Source organism: Mugil cephalus, chromosome 12 (genome assembly GCF_022458985.1).
Source record: "Mugil cephalus isolate CIBA_MC_2020 chromosome 12, CIBA_Mcephalus_1.1, whole genome shotgun sequence".
In the NCBI taxonomy this organism is placed as follows: Eukaryota; Metazoa; Chordata; class Actinopteri; order Mugiliformes; family Mugilidae; genus Mugil; species Mugil cephalus.
The window spans coordinates 7,365,553-7,382,606 of NC_061781.1; the positions used below are offsets into that span (position 1 = coordinate 7,365,553).

Here is a 17,054-nt window from a genome sequence, read left to right on the forward strand (position 1 = left end):
GTTTTTGTCTTCCAGGAGGATCTCCACATAACTTGAGCTTCAGAGTCAAATTCTTTGTGACAGACCCTGGTAAACTTCAGGAAGAATACACACGGTAAGAGCTTTAAGTTTTCCTGAGAAATCCAAGGCTTTGACTCGTAGCTTAGCGTTGGATTTCACCTCTAAGCATCTTCACTGCAGCAGTGGATTTGTGCATCTCGTGGGACCTGGCCTTTTTCTTCATTTGTTGCTTCCCTCACTCAGTTGTGTTCATTTTGTCCGCGCTTTCCGTTGCATTCGGGCCCAAGTGTCTGTGTAAATGTCCGATTCTTTCTTTACACAATCTGAGCCTAATGTTGTGCAGTTTTCTGGTTACGTCCGTTGTCACCGTTGTCTACGTCGCAAACTTATGCAACTCAAGCAACTCGTCCCAGTGTGTTTCTCAGCTTTTTTTTCCCTCTCCAAGTCAAAGAACTTCTCTGTTTCCGTCTCGGTCTAAAGACCCATGAAGTTTAGGCAGATTTGTCCACAGAGGTATAAAAAAGCTTTAATGCAGTCTTGGTACTGAGTAGCTCCAGGAGTTCCTAGTCCCTGGTGAAAGTTCACACACTTGTTTTCTGAGCTCTAGCTTTGCTGTGAGATAGAAGATGAAATTCATTAAGAGATTATTGTTGTGACGTTCACCGTGTGACATTGTAAAGACAAAAAAAAAAATGCTTGAGCTAATATGAGAAACCTTGGCACTAAAAAGAGTGCATACATGGAAATGGCGTGCCCTGTGGCCCAGGACTGCAGACACAAGAAGGAACACTTTGTTCTGTGTGCGTTCATCAAAAGGAAATGTACTTCCTTTCTACAGAGCTTAGATCAACTGTGCGCTAAAATTATAATACGTTTGCTATCTAATTATTGCGAACGGATTCCCGGAAACCAGAGCTTTTATTCTCTGCCTCGATGCAGGTTCAGTGAGGAAAACCAGAAACGTTTCCTATCAGAGCCATAGAATGGACTCTAATAACGCACATCTCAGCGTGCACCGTCTGCAGCGCCGCTTTCTGCACTAACCACAGCCCTAGTTTTATCCTCCTTATCAGCACTTTCCATGCTGATTGCAAAGGTGAATACTGAGCCTTGTATCTGACACGCTGATCTGTTATTGTGCCTTCAACTCGCGGACCAAAACACACAGGGATGGCTTTGTCGTACCGTGTTTATGGCTTTGGGAGTACACTGCAGTTAAGCAATACCGATAACAGTCACGGCACTGTGGGGCATTCATTCATTCATTCATAGGTTCAATAAAACCAAACTCTATATTTTTATGATCTATATACAATTTCCGGAATAGCTTTTTACAATATTTACTGAATGTTCTCCTTATTAAACGTAGGCTGCTGCTGTGTTTAAATAGTATTTAATAATAATAATTATATTAGTATTTAAGGTAGTTTTGTCTTATTCTAATGCAATGTCTTGTCCCCCTCCCCCAGGTACCAATATTTTCTTCAGATCAAACAGGATATATTAACTGGAAGGTGAGTATTTGTGGATCTGATGTGTGGAAGGAAGCGTAACTTTATATATAGCGCAGGTTCAGGAAGCTCAATGGGAAGCACCGTAACATTATTGTTTTTTCCAGTAAAAATAAGCGTCACTGCATTTGTTATTTTTCTCTTACTGTTACTATCAAACTTGAGTAATGTGTGTCCTTGGAAAGAACTCTCAATACCTTGTACTGACACAAAGCTGAGTGATTTGTGTGTTTTCCCGTCACTTCCAGGTTGCCCTGTCCTCACAACACAGCTGCACTGCTGGCATCCTATGCTGTTCAATGTAAGTAGCGCTCACTCCGCTGGATGCGCCCAGCGATGGAAAGGCAATTCATTAGGGCTCCTTTTAGCTACACACACTGTTAAACGTAATGGCTGTGGTTTCTGGAGTGCATTTAACACGACTCCTCTGAAGCCATGACCATTCAATTAAGCACTGTGGTGATATGTGATATGACATAAATATTCTATGAGGCCGAGGTGTATTTTTATTTATTTATTTGTTTATCTACCAGCGTTCACTGGTCCAATATCAGCCTTTTAATGGCTAAATCGTTCGCGGAGGCAAATGCTTGGTTGCTAGGTTTTTACCACACTAGTCTGTGGATGTTTATTGCTGCAGTCATATTCTCCATTACTTCAGTTTTAGTCAACATTTTGAGTCCGTTATTTAGATCTGAAAGACCAAATAAATAAATGTTTCCTGTCATCCTTTTTCAAGTCGGTCCAGTACCTTGTTTGGTCTGGCTAAAATAATCCACTTCATTAATATCACAGAAAAGCTGAGACAAGGGCAGCTGGACTCACCACTCGTCTGAGTAGCTCCTTCAGTTTTAAATCTCTGTTGGGGTGTTTAGGTTTTTATTAGGAGCGTCTGTGGGTGGCGCCCACCTGAAACTTGCACGGCTGGGGTCCGTTGACGACCTGTAATTGGAGGAATTGGTTATGATCCACCATTAAATGTCTGTGCAAACTTACAAACTGGCCTATCCCGCTGGTTATTCGGCGTAATCTTATCTGCTGTCATTTAGGCTGGATGGTGACATCAGAGTAATGGCTCCTGTCTGCCTCACAGACTCCTTCTCTTTTATTGCCGCTCATTGTTTTCATTCAGCCTGTTTTGCCCTCTGCCTATTTCTTTGTTTCATCTCTGGTTAAGTCTTCCCACCCCCCTCTCTCCTTTATGCACTCATAAACCCCCACTCTTCCCCCTCTATCTCTCCCTCCCTCCCTCCCTCCTTCTCTCTCTTGCGTTTCCACTATGGCACATTTCCCGGGGAATATGCACAGCAACAGTAAATAGGTCAGAGAAGAGATTTGGCCTAGACTAGCAACATCATGACACTACTACTGCTTTCACACACGCACACGCACACACACACACACACACACACAGTGTAGCTAGGTCCATGTTGTCGCTTCGTGCAGTGCCAGCCCAGATTATAAAGATAAATGTTTGCTTTGGAGAAAACGGCTCGAAGCAGCTGCTATGCTGCTAATTCAGTTAGCTTAGCCCAAGTGCCAGCGCTGATGACTCTAAATCCCACATTAAAGCGGGCATTCTCGAAACATCCCAAATCCCTAGCAGTAGCAAACCTAAATTCTTGTTTAAAAAAATAGCCATAGAAGCCCCTTCCTCAGAACTAAAGACTCAGCTGTAAATTTATATAAATATGTACTATTTTCCATAAAAATAATGTTGGGTGGATGGGGCAGTTTTTGTTTCAGATCAGTCTTGGGAATGACCATGATTATCTAAAATACTGAATGACTGGATTATTAGTTTTTTTGTAGCATCAGATTTACAATTTACTACCCTCTTTATCCTCAGCGGACAAAAATGTCCCATTGACTTCGATTATAACTACATTTTTTGATTTCTCAGCCATGGCACGATAAAATAATTTATCCTGGAATATTAGGGTTTCATTTATGAGAAAAATGGCCAAATTTGTTATTTTCAGCCATTTCCCCATTATAGGGCCTATGTATAAAATGTTTATTTCATTCATTTTGCTTGTGTTATTGAGCTTAGAGGTGTGTGTGTGTTTGTGTGTGTGGAAAATAAAAACATGGGCCCCTTCTCTTACTGGACTTCACGGTGAAGAAAACAGTTAGTGAGTTTATGCACCTGGTTGGAGTCCCGTCACAAACTGTTTAATTCCTTTGACAACCAGAGAGCAGTTTTTGGACGTGGACGTTTTTGTCCGCTGAGGTTACTAGAGCGTGGTACATTTTTTTCCACAGTGTTCTGTTGACCTATTAGAATTATTTTCTTTTTGAATTTCAAAATTTGTGTGGACATAGGCTGTGTTACAAAAAAATGTGCCATATGCACCAACACAGCCTAAACGCAGCCAAATGAAGAGGAAAGTTTTGCCCAAAATGGACAAAAATGTCCCTAATGTTGCCAGAGGGTTAAAGCAGAAGAGGAAAAAGAGCTTGTCTTATCCAACATTTTGTAGACATGATTAGATGTATCGACTGCACACACAGCATTTTGTAATTTATTCATATTGATAGTAGGGAACCAACACACGCACGCACGGATCCATATAGATGCAGTTACCTGCAAGGCGAGCAAATGCATCATCATTAGAGGTAGGCTTGAGCTGAAACTAGCCTCTCGTTTTTAGACACAACTAAGTAATAATAATAGTAATTGATACTGATCAGTGGGCTGTTCCTCTCAGGACCACGCCCTGGGAACAGTTTAGAGGTTGGCCGCTTGCTTAAGGCACCACAGCAATGGAAATGGGGGGAATTGAACCTGGGACCCTCCGGTCCTAAGCTGCATCTCTAACTACTGCTCCACAGCTCCCCCGGTGGAGTCCATATTCAAATATGGATATGAAAAGATGCTAGTTTTTGAGGTTCATTAGAGATTAAATGAACACTGGACCTTGTTAAAGTAATAACTGCAGCATAAATAAAACTGACATTAGCCTGCCGTTCTGAAACATGAGCTATTGGCTGCACACACACACAAACACACACACACACACACACATATATATATATATGTCCCTGGTGGTGGACATCAATAAACGGGTGAGCTGGAATTGATTGGTCGGTCAATATGCTTAGGCTACTTGCTTGTAGTTTAGTCAAGGGACTACTTGAGAGAATTGATGCGTTTGGGCGTCAACTACGGGATAGTGAGCTAATGGAATTCACTTTGAGATCTTTGTCTCCGAGGGCTCAGAGGGCTACCAGAGATCATTTCATTCTTTATGTTTCAGCCTGTCATGTTGAGCCACAGTTAAATGCCTCCGGCCATGTAATGCTTGTACTGCAGCGTTCATGAAATGGAGAAGAAATGGCCCATTTGAACAGTTTTAAGGATGTCGAGGTCTCACCAGCTCTTGGTCTCGTGGTAAAAATCAAACGTATTGATGCAGCTCAGTGTATGTATGAGTATCTTAGCCGACCTGAGAATAGAGGTGTGGTGTTGTTGCACTGTATGATGCCTTCCCTGTTTTCTCTAACCTCACGTTGTTGTTAATGGTCTTTCATCCAGTCTGTTTTTCCGTGCAGTTCTTGATGAGTATTATCGGAGACTATGAGAAAGTTTATAGTAAAGGTGTAAAAATATATTTTTCTTTCCAACCATGGATTCATCATGTCGCCCTCTTGTGTAAACAAGGGCACTCCCACTGTAAAACAACACAAAGATGGTGTAAAAGAGGGGTTATCTGTCAGCGGTTTGGTGTTAAATGGTGGCATTCTGAAGATGAAGGCGGTTAAATGGAGCATTGGTGGAAATGCTTTTCATTGGTAACAGGCTACACTTGTAAGGAATAGTGTAGTAAAAGATTTGCCACAGATGAGCCTTAAACCAGAGTTTTTTTCTAGAACTATTTTTTTCTACTAGTTCATGTTTTTCATTACATGTCAGTTTCTCTGTTTAAAAAAAATGACCCGCGTTAAGATTAAAAGTCACCACTGTGTGACATAAATAATTTTATTGTGACAAACATTTTCAGCTAATCACACGAGGCTACTAGTTAACTTAATAGATCCACCTCTTCACATCTTTAAAGTGAAAGTGTTGACTTGTGGCTATATTACTGTATATACTGACTTGAAGGTGGTGAATAATTTGCAGTCTGTTCCACATTTTTATGTTATATATTTTAAGTAATTGACATTGTAAAAATCTATTTTCATTTTCACACGTTTCTCTCTTTCTTTCTTTTTTGTTGAACTTGATAAACGCAATAAAAGGGGAAACGTATTCAGTAGCGTTCTCTTCATATTTGAATCTTTCTTTGTCTCTGTCTCTAGCCGAGTTGGGCGACTACAGCGAATCGGAGCACAGTCAGGGCTATCTGTCCGAGTTCTGCTTCATCCCCAACCCCCCACAAGACTTCCACAAAGAGGTCGCCAAACATCACCAGCAGCACAGGTACGCTCGGACCCACGCGCGAACCCGTCCGGGATTCCACACACATTCATGCACACGTAGAAACAGGAAGAAACTGGCATATTCACCTGAGCGTTCTGGAATATCTGGCTGTACGAGGTCTATGCAGGTTACATCCAGATGAAATCACAATAGCACCTTGGCAACAAGGAGATAGACAAGAACGCACTTGACATAAACACCCCAGGACTTAATGTCTAGATGTTTAAGTGTCCCTGAAGTGTACCTTCTATTGCTTGGTTCTGGTAAGACCATGGTGGAATCTTGCCAGGCTTCAAGCTGCTGTATGAACATGTGGTCGAGCCACAGTAGTTCAAACCTTGAGACCTTTGAGGAACTATTAGAAGCCAGTGGTGAGCTGTGCATGTTCCATCTAGGCCTTCAATGCCCTCCAACCTCATTCAAAACCCTTCTTGATACGATCGTTATGGCGCCATTGCTATTGCGAATCATACAGATACGCACTAAAACAGGACGTTGCATTGTAAGCAGATATCTCCTATAGTGAGATTAATGCCATTACTAGAGCAAGAAACTCAGTTAGAACAATTCAAAATTTTTTCCCTCCGTCACTGCAGCTGCACACCACATACATCAAATCCAGCAGTGTCGAAACAATAAAATGGCAAAAATATACCAAAAAGATAAAATTCATTTTACTTGCCAGAACTTAAGAAACTATTTCGAGTTCTCTGCCTGTGATTTCCTTGTTATACATGGTGATTAAGCTGATGGTTCATCCAATCACCTGCTATGTATTTTTGCCTTTTTTCAATCGCACGACTATCAGTGAGATTTATGTCTTTCCGAAAATTGGTTCCATGACAGATTGTTGCAGTAAATGTAATTAAGTCTGCCATCACTGTGGAGCTGCAAACATTAGTACTAGTTCAGTTCATTTCTGATCACCCATTTTTTTTTTTTTTATTGCATTTTTCTGTAATTTTCCCTGCCTCACATGCCAGTTTAAAACACTACCTTGTAATTATCGTCGCTGCCTTTTCTCCCACACGTAACCTCTCATCCTTGTATCTTGCTGTGTCCCTGCTTCCTCTCTCTTTCCTTTCTATCTCTCTCAGCGGTCTATCTCCTGCCCAGTCAGAGTTTAATTATCTGAACACAGCACGTACGCTGGAGCTCTACGGGGTAGAGCTGCACTATGCAAGGGTAAGTAAGCTTTTATTCCATATCTGTAAACGCTCGTCTGAATTAGTGTGTGCGTTTGTGTGTTAAAGACTATTCTATGTATTTGCACTTACTTTATTTACTGTAATATATGTACTATGTGTGATATCGATACTATAATAAATGTCTTGTTCACATAAATGCCACCACAGTTAGAATCAACCACAGAAACACAAGCAAATAAATAAAATCTTGCACATCACCCAAGGCCACAGATTAAACAACACACACAATACAACGGTAGGAGCCTGTGTCACCATCAGACCAGCGCCCGACAGTATGGAGCAGTATGGCGCCAAAACACTACCTGCTGTAGAGGCCGACTGTGACGTCGCCTCACCCCGTCCAGGCCAAAAAATTGTACTTCCGCAGCCAGCTGGCACACATGTTTTTGCACCTGCATAAAAGGAAATAACTTTTGGAAACCGGAAGAGCTATTATTAGCTGGCATTAGCTTCCTAGGAAGCTAGGAAGCGCTCCAGTCATACGCAAATAAACACTTCTGAATCACGCTGATCATTAGTCTGCGTTTATTTTTAGATAATCGTGTCATTATCAAAATCCTTCGGAACTTCGTCACTTTGTCTATTTTGTCACTTCCATCTTTCTTCTCGTGCGTTGGTCTCTGAGCCGAACAAGCTCGTTCTGCCATAGATGCTCGACACCAGGAAATGGCCAACTGTCGGCTTGTTGTGCCGCGGCAACATTGTCCGTATCGACCTTCAACCTTTGTGATCAAAGCTGATATTGTGGAGTTCGAGTTTATAAATGGTTTTCCCTTTCCCCATTTTCACAATATTGGTAGTGCGCTTGTTTTCATTCTGGCAGCAAATATGGAGCCAAGCAGCTCTGTGCTGGGAATGAGAACAGGTCTGAAGAGCTGCAGTGTGTACAGTCAAGGTTGATGCCCACACCCTGCAGAAATACCACACATTGGCATTCAGCACTCATAACACCAGCAGCTAGCAGCATCGCAGCAAACCCATAATTTAGATCTTTTTGCCCATATAGTTCTTTTGGATAGTTGTGTATGGGAGATTAGATAGAAGATTAGATTGAGGTAAATGACCACTTACCTAATCTACGTTGATACCTGTAATTTCGAGATTAGATCCAGAATCAACTGTAATGCCATTACGAGCTGGAGAAGAACATTTGGGACGCATAAGAAATTAAATTGCCAGACAGTATTAAACATAAAAATGTGCACAGCTTTTTGAGAGAAGCATTCATTATAAAATTCTACATTTTAAGTCTGCGGACATGAAAATAACACCAAGTACTCGGCTGAAATCATGGACAGAATCGATCACTTTTGGGGATCTGGCAAATTTAGAAATATTGTGACAGAACTGAAAATCCAACACGATCATTAGATTCAACAGAAAAAATGTATCACCTCAGTATAAAGAACTATAGGAACTGTTATATTCTGATCATCCTTCGAAGCCTTCGTACATGTTTGTTGGACCTAGACCTGAGCCCGTCCTCACGTCCTTTGCTCTTCATCTCCTTGGAGGGTGTTGGTAACCATTACGGTTTGAGGCAGGCCTTTTATTCAGCAACATCTTCTAGTTTTATATTAGTGGGGAAACCTATCCAAAAACATGTTGTACTGTTGTACTCTTTCTGTTTGGCTCACAGCTTCACATTTTCTACTTTCCTCTCTCAAGGACCAGAGTAACACGGAGATTCTCATCGGGGTGATGTCCGCTGGCATCGTGATTTACAAGAACAGGGTACGGATCAACTATTTCCTATGGTGAGTGTCGCACATCAAGAATGTAACACCGCACAGTTCACTAAGTCTGACTTGTGACCCAGGTCCACTTCCTGTGTGTGTGTTTGAGAGATATACCGTATGTGCCACTATTTTTAAGTACTAGATAATAGAAAGTCTTTTTTCAGTTTGCCGAGATTACTATCAGGTTGCACATGTGTACAGAGAGAGAGTGAGAGAGTGGAGCTGTTGGTAATAAGGAACAAGTTGTAGGCGGTTTTGGTGATGGATATAGGACCTGTGAGGGTCATATCAAATTTGTCACAGTTCAGTTTTAGAAAGTTGGCTCACAACCATGATTTAATTACAGTAAAGCACTTGGTCAGGGTGGAGTGAGTAGCAGTCGAGGGGGATTAAGTGAATATGTAATCATCGACGTAGCAGGGTAGACCATGATGATGGATGAATTTACAGAAGGAGAGAATGTTAAGGATCAACAGGAAAGGACCAAGTACTAAACCCTGGGGTACGCCTTTCGGGAAAAAAAAAAAATAGTCCAGAAAACAGAAATGTGGCACTGAACAGGAAAAGACATCAAAACTGAAGCAAAACAGAAATGTTGGGAGCTCTAGATCAACGTTTTCGAAAGTTATTTTGCAACCAGGGGGAAAATCTGGCAGTTATCAGACGTGAGTGAGTGGATCTGTCTGAATGGTTCTTCATTGATATTTTCATACGCTGCTGTTTTCCCACTGGCCAGTTTTCCTCTGAACTAGGGAAACAAGCTGTGGATGTTCTTGTCACAAATCCACCTCTCTGCTTGTCTTTGCGCTGCCAGCTCCACTTGATCCGCCTCCAGGAACCCATTTTTTACTGAGAAATAGGCTGCATGATAGTTTGGAAACTTGTAACATAGCGATTATTGACATGGCATATTAATATTTAAGCCCATGTTGATCTTTGCTAGAATTATGCAGATGATTTCGCCAGATTTTTTTCCGGGGCGGGGGGGGGGGACTTTGTGCTGAATTGACCTTCCTAGAAATATTACAACACGGATATTCCTCTGCTCACTCTTCTTCTCCCTTTGTCCTCCTTTCACTTCTCTCTGTCTAACTCATTTACTTGCATCACTCTTTTTGTCTCTCGCTCTCGTTCTCTCCGGGATCGATTCTTGGAAATCTACCGTACTCTGCAGCCGCGCTGTGGGAGGCTAAATGTTAATGGGTGCTGGGGGTGGGAGAGTAACTACTCAAACCCCCTGTAACTCTGGAAGATAATTCACCCGTTTGTAGGCTTAACACACATAACACACCCTGACCAAATGCACATAGCAGCTGGTATGTTTAAATGTGCGTAAATAGACTTTTTTTTTTTTTGCAAAGATGGGTATGAGTTCAGTGACTAACATTGCGAAGACCAAATTCATAAATGTGGGGGTTGGGGAACTCCCATTTGGGGAAAGAAAATAACTAACCATAAAATTTTAGGGTTAACACTGGGTTTCCTGTTTGGGTGACGATAAGTCTCCACGAAACGAACGTCGGTGCAAAGTCCTCGTCAGCGGAGAAGAATAAGCTAAAGCAAATTTGTGAGTGCATCCAGTCGGTTGAGCTAAATTTAGAGGCCAACAGCGGCGTCCCCAACAGCTGCGGACTACCATGTGCGAGAGAGAGAGAGAGAGAGAGAGAGAAACATAATAGTCAACAGTATCTCTCAACCTCTCACCGAATATCTTCACTCTCCATTCTGTCTTTATTTAATCCGCTCCGTTTCTGCATCTGTCACGTCTCTTGTTTCTTGTCGCTGTGAATGAAACCGTAAGACGGGGACGGGTCAAGAGAGCCGGGGAAAGAGAGAAACGAGAAAGACATTTAGATTTTATTTTTTTTTTTTTTTTACATTTTTCCTATTTCCGTTCACAGCAGTGAACAAATGAGCCGCACTTTGATGGGGCATGACTCACACTCAGCCTTAGCATGTGTGTGTGTGAGTAAGTATGTAAAATATATTTAGCAGAGAGCGATGAGTCACAGCAGCATCAGAACTCCAGGAAGAGATTATGTTACTCTTGCTGCTGCTCATCGGCGCTCTCCTCACCGTGGCTTCGCGCGTGCGGTCCTCCGATTCAAGTATTTTATAGACATTTTTTTTTATTTTTGCGCGAATAAATGCTGCGCAGATTGCTGAGAAAATGTTGTCGACCCCAGAGGGAGACTCCAGCGCTGATAACTCAAACCTTCCAGCTGCGGGGGGGGGGGGGGTTTAGAAATCCGTTGAACAGTTGGAACGAGACACGTGTGTCGGCCGACTCGTAGAAAAGGCATCTCATTCAGAAGAGCGTTTGGAAAGCTGTGTTTTGATTCCTGAAAGAGAACTTGGGCCCGCCGTGCTTCAGCCTCTGCAGCTAGCTGGCAGTGGCTGCGCTCGCTTGGTAAACATTTCTCCAACCCCGTTTGAAATCCTTCTTGTTAAAGATTTCAAAAAGTCAAATACAACCAAGATTTTTTAACTCCTTGTTGTTTTTCCCCAACCACGTTTCTGTCCCTTCTGGAAACGCATCACAACACCTGATGTTTACCCCGCGTGGGGCAAATATGCTGCAGGGGTCGAGCCGATTGTTGGGTGCATTTTCAAAGATCTACTCCCCCTCCTCCCCCACTGTCTGTTCCAAACAACCTGTTTTTCTTCTGACTGACCCTGATTGTTAGTGGAATACACGTAAAAGCAGCATTTATATTTTAACTTTTCAAACACCAGGGTCGGTTACTACGCAAATATTACAACGTGTTATTAAATGTCTGCACAGCCAAACATTACTTGAAGTGGGTCTTGTGTTGGGTGTTCACTGATGGCTGATTCTTCCTGCTGAAAAATGTGTTTGTGAATCCAAATACAGTCTGATAAGCACCCATTTAATTCAGTGTAAACCCAGACAAGGGAACCTTGTGTGTTAAAACGTAACATCACTACCTTGATACTGATAATAAAACGTTTCTCCTTTTCCTTCCAGGTTGAAAATAGTGAAAATCTCCTTCAAGTGCAAACAGTTCTTCATCCAGCTGAGAAGAGAGGCGGTAGGTCCACAGCCCCCTCCCTCCACCCACGCATACATCGGAGCACATACACTCTCCTCAACCACCCCCTCTCTCTCTCGCACAATCATTTCCAGTTTGTGAACAGATGGAGTTTATCCAGTGTGTGTTTTCTAGGCGCATGCTTAACTGACTGTATACGTGCAGCCGCCGCCGCCGCCACCACGTTGCCGTGGTTGTTAACTGAGCCGCATCTGCATATGCGCGTGTAATCATTGTCAGATTAAACCCCTGCTGTGTCCTGCTTGACTCTGCCTTAATCCCCCGCTGCGTCTTGCGTCCTTTGTTTGACATGTGGGTGTCTTTCCGTTTTTTTTTCGGCAAACAATCCTCCCGTCGACCCGATGTTTGTTCCCCCCACAAATATCCACAGGCGCACTTCATGCTCCTTAAACAGGCTTTACGTGTGAAGTCATTACTCCTATTTAAAAGTTAATTGAAGCAGGCCGTGACATTTTCTCTTCCCGGCTTCCACCCGGAACGCGCGGAGGTGAACGCGGGCTTTGAAATAATAGCCTGACGTAGCCACACTCGGTTGTTATCAAAATACCAAATTACTGTATGAGTCTGCTGACATGACATTTGAATGTCATTATGAGTCATGTTACGCGGAGGGGAAAAAAAGCACCTCTTCACAAAACTGGATTACGACATTTTGTAGTAGTCAAACTTGCGTCTGCGGCGCTCGCATGACATGGATGGTTACGTTTCTGTTCCTGGTCAACGTTACTACAGAATTCACTGAACTTTAAGTAACGCACTAATCATGGGGATTTTGTGAATAATACCAACTAAATCCGTTACAACAAACTGTTGATCAGTTCATTTTCATCAGTTTATTTTTTAGTGTCGCTGGCTTTCGTCTTTGCGTACGAAAATATTGAAGCCGTCACCGAGTCTGTTCAGCACAGCACCGGTGTCACTCTCACTGTTTGTGCGACGCATGGACACAAACAGGTCGGCCTTTCCCGGCGTCAGTCAGCGCATCAACGATGACGTTCCTTCTGAGGAACTACACGTAGCGGTTTAGACTTCTGCTTCAATACGAGAAAAAAAGAAACAACAAGGGCCTCAACTTCTGTTCTGGGTAGTTATTTTTACCAGTGGTTACTTAGTAATCCTGCTGTTAGTGAACTTTACTGAGTAAATCTTTGCTGCTGCCCTTAATTAGTCACGAATAAGCTCGTAATAAGCTCACAGACTGTTGCTGTACTCAGATTATTGTCAAATGAGGCAGGTTGACTGTGGTTCTTCTGAACATGACGTGCTCTGCATCCATATTTGAAGACTTTAAATTAAAGGATTGTCTTATTTTAAAGAAGTCTAAAGATATGGAAGAATAGTAGAAAGAGAGTTGCTAAAAGTAAAGAACGGCTGGTATGGTTAATGGAGGAACGCTCAAAATAATAGAGGCTGAAGGTTCGACCGCTTCAACAGACACACAAAAGAAAAACTGTACAGATATAGAAAAAATGCCAGAATGTTATTCAACGTCTCACTAGTCGTTTTCTTCTCCCCTCCTTCCATGCAGACTGAGACTCGGGAGACGCTGTTGGGTTTCAACATGGTCAACTACCGGGCCTGTAAGAACTTGTGGAAGGCCTGCGTGGAGCACCACACCTTCTTCAGGCTGGAGCAGCCCATCCCACCGCAGAAGAACTTCTTCTCTCACTACTTCACCCTGGGCTCAAAGTTCAGATACTGGTAAGAGCAAGAGGACTTAAGTATACGCTCCCAGAGGAAAAACTGAGCGCGCTGAGAAAGGTCTCGCCTGACATGTACACGCACGCACACACACATGCGTCTACCAGACTTTTGGATTCTTTCTCTCCCCGTCCGACTCTCGCCAGTCGTCCCACATCAAGGAAACATCAACAGAAGTGCACGTTGGTTGGAATCGATGCAGTTTTTTCGCTTTGAGAGGCTGGATCGCTGGAAGGCGAAGCGTGTGCCTTGTTTTGCTTCCATGCCCCAGAAAACCACAACTTAATTATTTACGGTTCACTTAAAAAAAAAAGCGACTTGTTTGTGTTTGGCCTTGCAAACTTGTACTTTAACGTTTTTTCGCAGGAATTACTTGTGTTCGGGCGCGGGCGCGGGCGCGCCGCGCACTTCACGGTGCAGCCCCGCAGAGCGCTGCCGCCGCCACTCCCTTTTCAAACAAAACGGCTCTTTTAAATTGGCCATATACATTTTTTTTTCTTTCAAGTTGGGGGCTTAGTACATAAAATAAAAGTGTTTTCTCCTCAGTGGGTTGTGACTCCGCCCGGTGTCAACTTTGTTTCACTTCACTGCCGGCATTTTTTATTTCCCTTTTCTATGAAATTCAAGTGAGAGATGAGCCGGGAGTTGGACGTCTTGTGATGCATTATTGAGCGGGAGTGACGCAATCCGAGCGAGAAAGCCTTGTCTGATGTTTGGCTTGATGGTGTGTGTGTGTGTGTGTGTGTGTGTGTGTGAGTGAGGGGGAGGGGGGTGTTTTTACCCTTGAGATATTGACAGACTTTCCAATAAGAATAGTCCTTTGAATTGCAAAAAGTGTGCGAACACGTTATTAACAGTGTTTCAGGAGATGAAATATGTCACACTTGTTACCGGCTGGCACGCTGCTGGTGTTACTTTGATTAATTTGTTCATTTTACCACACGTTCTTTTAATTATCTTTGGAGGGACTGATTCCACTGACTAGAGCGGCACATTCCTGCTCTCATGCAAATCGGTGTCGTTTCATGTCTTAATTTCGGGAAGTGGGGAAAGTAAATACAAATTTTGAAATCTTGCCAAAGCGGAGAGTTGTTTCACGTGTGTAAAACTTTTCATTTTATACTCTGTCCGCTTTTTTGTTCTCTTCAGTGGACGGACAGAGGTGCAGTCTGTGCAGTATGGAAAGGAGAAAGGTATCAAGGATAGAGTATTTGCCAGGTAATAGACACGTCCCTATTTCTTCGTCCCTGAGTTTCTTTTTCCCGTTTATCTGATGGTAGAGAAATGTTGGTTACGTGCACAGCTGATTTGATGTCTTGCTTTTGAGCAGGTCTCCCAGCAAACCTTTGGCCAGGAAGTTGGTGGGCGGGACTGACTGGGAGTCGGTCAGCAGGAACAGCCTATCAGATGAGAGACTGGAGACCCAGAGCCTGCCTACTCGCTCTCCGCCTGGCACGCCCAACCAGTGAGTCCTAATTACAGTTCTGTTCTTTTATTACTTATCTACTAACGGTGAGCATCTCTTTGCGCTAAAGCGTTCCTGATTTTCGGAAACCTGTTGTGAACACGTTTCCTGGCACGGTGCTAACGGACAGCGAGGGAGTCGTTTCAGGACTTTACACTCAAATATTTGCGCTGCAGGTCGTCTTCAAAGCCCAAACTTCATCTCTGACCCACTTTTTCTTCCCCCCGAAAAGCACAGGGACCTTTAAAATAATTGTATTCTTGTATTTTCGCGGCGCGTAGTTTAATGGTGCTTTCACGCCTAGTTTGTTTTTCAGAAACCAGCAGCGCCGGCTTGGTTCATTTGGGCTTTTGTGAACACGGCACTCACGTCTCAGCTGAGTTTGGTTAGAGAGCGTGGTCTCATGACGCTCTCAGTTTGTTCGCATTGAGAACACACATTACTGATTCAAGCTTATAATTATTTACCTAGGAGTTTACCAGATACGTCTTTGGCAGAGTAACTGTCAGGTCAATAGGTTTTGGTCCCATCATATACATTTCGAAATCTGAACTTTGTGCAAAATTGTTAAAAAAAGTTAACCCTAAAAAAAAAAAAAAACTTGCATTGAGATCCTAAACCTTTGTTTTTCCGAGCATAGTCTAGATCCCAGCTGTCAGGTACTTTCAGGTGCTTCAGTTATCCCTGAAGCGATGCGTTACCACCTGCTCATTTACAGCTTGTGTTCCCAGCCCTCTAACATAACACGTCTTTACGTTTGTCAGGAACTCGCTGTTTGTTCAAGAGGGCACGCGACTACGCCCGTCCTCCGTCGGTCACCTGGTCGATCACGTGATCCACGCTTCCCCGAGCCTGCCCGTCTTCTCCTCCAATCACAAGTCGGCGTCGTCCACGCAGGCCAACAGCATCAGCCTGGATTCTACACCGTAAGTTTCATGAATGAACGAGTCGCCCTCGTCTTTTTACGCCTCGTCCTCTTTCCTTTATTCTTGTCATTGACGCGCGTTCTTTAAAGCCGCTGCTCTTTCTTTGAGGGGAAAAGAAAAAAAAAACTCTTGACTTGGTGTCACTGGTTAGATCATAATTCCACTGCTTCACAAATAGAACCGCTCACTTCTCCTCCTTCTCCTCCAAAACAGACACCCTCTAATTTGGAAGTCGCATTTTAGTCATCGGCGTTAGTCTCGTGTACTGCTGAGTTGACAGTTGTTGTTTTTTTTTTTACTTTTAATGTCTGTCGGTGTCTGTGGCTTCTCCCAACAGTTCACACCCTCTCCCACTGTCACTTAGCGGGCCCCGTTGGAAAGATGAGCCCTTTGAAAAAGAGCCCATAAAAAGCGTTTATAGCGGGTAGCAGGGCGGAACCAGGAGCCAGTGATCTCTGCCTGTCTTCGCGGCGCCCAGACACACTAGAAAATATCTGGCGAGGTCCTTTAACTAATAAACCGCCGCGCTGCCGCTTCAAAGCGCGAGCGAGGAGCAGAGTGATGGAGATGGAACATTTCTCGGTTGGAGATCAGAGTGGTTAAGTAACGTTTAAGTGGTAGCTCCTCTGCCTACAAAGCTACAGACACGAGCCAAGTCGGTGCCTCATCCCTTTGTCACGGAGCCAAAAGATGATATAATCACCTGCTCTCTTCCTTGGATCACACACTTGCTATCTGTGCGTTGTGATAGTCATCAGTGTTTACTTCGTCAAACCACTGCTTTCTACGTGTAAATAATGTGAAATAACTCATTTTTCAATCACAATTGCAAAATGTTGCAGAATTCAATTGCAAATTTTTGCAGAATTCAAGCCATGTATCGCAATCAAGTATTTCGTGATTATACGAGAAAGACGCGGACACGCTGTTGATCTCATGCTGCGTAACTTTAAAGTTTGTTGAAATGTCTGACTTTTGACCTCCAGGCGATCCACATCCTAACG

At 43.3% G+C, this 17,054-nt stretch overlaps 1 protein-coding gene across 1 annotated transcript in view; it reads left to right on the forward strand.

Annotated features, from left to right (window-relative positions):
- ptpn4a (protein tyrosine phosphatase non-receptor type 4a) overlaps positions 1-17,054 on the forward strand; it is a 68,055-nt gene that overhangs the window by 37,495 nt on the left and 13,506 nt on the right. Inside the window, exons 5-15 of the mRNA XM_047600442.1 lie at positions 16-94; positions 1,470-1,514; positions 1,760-1,812; positions 5,817-5,937; positions 7,035-7,122; positions 8,814-8,902; positions 11,874-11,937; positions 13,487-13,659; positions 14,809-14,877; positions 14,990-15,124; positions 15,889-16,050. Coding sequence (XP_047456398.1) covers positions 16-94; positions 1,470-1,514; positions 1,760-1,812; positions 5,817-5,937; positions 7,035-7,122; positions 8,814-8,902; positions 11,874-11,937; positions 13,487-13,659; positions 14,809-14,877; positions 14,990-15,124; positions 15,889-16,050 — 1,078 coding nt within the window. The remainder of the gene's footprint in view (positions 1-15; positions 95-1,469; positions 1,515-1,759; positions 1,813-5,816; positions 5,938-7,034; positions 7,123-8,813; positions 8,903-11,873; positions 11,938-13,486; positions 13,660-14,808; positions 14,878-14,989; positions 15,125-15,888; positions 16,051-17,054) is intronic.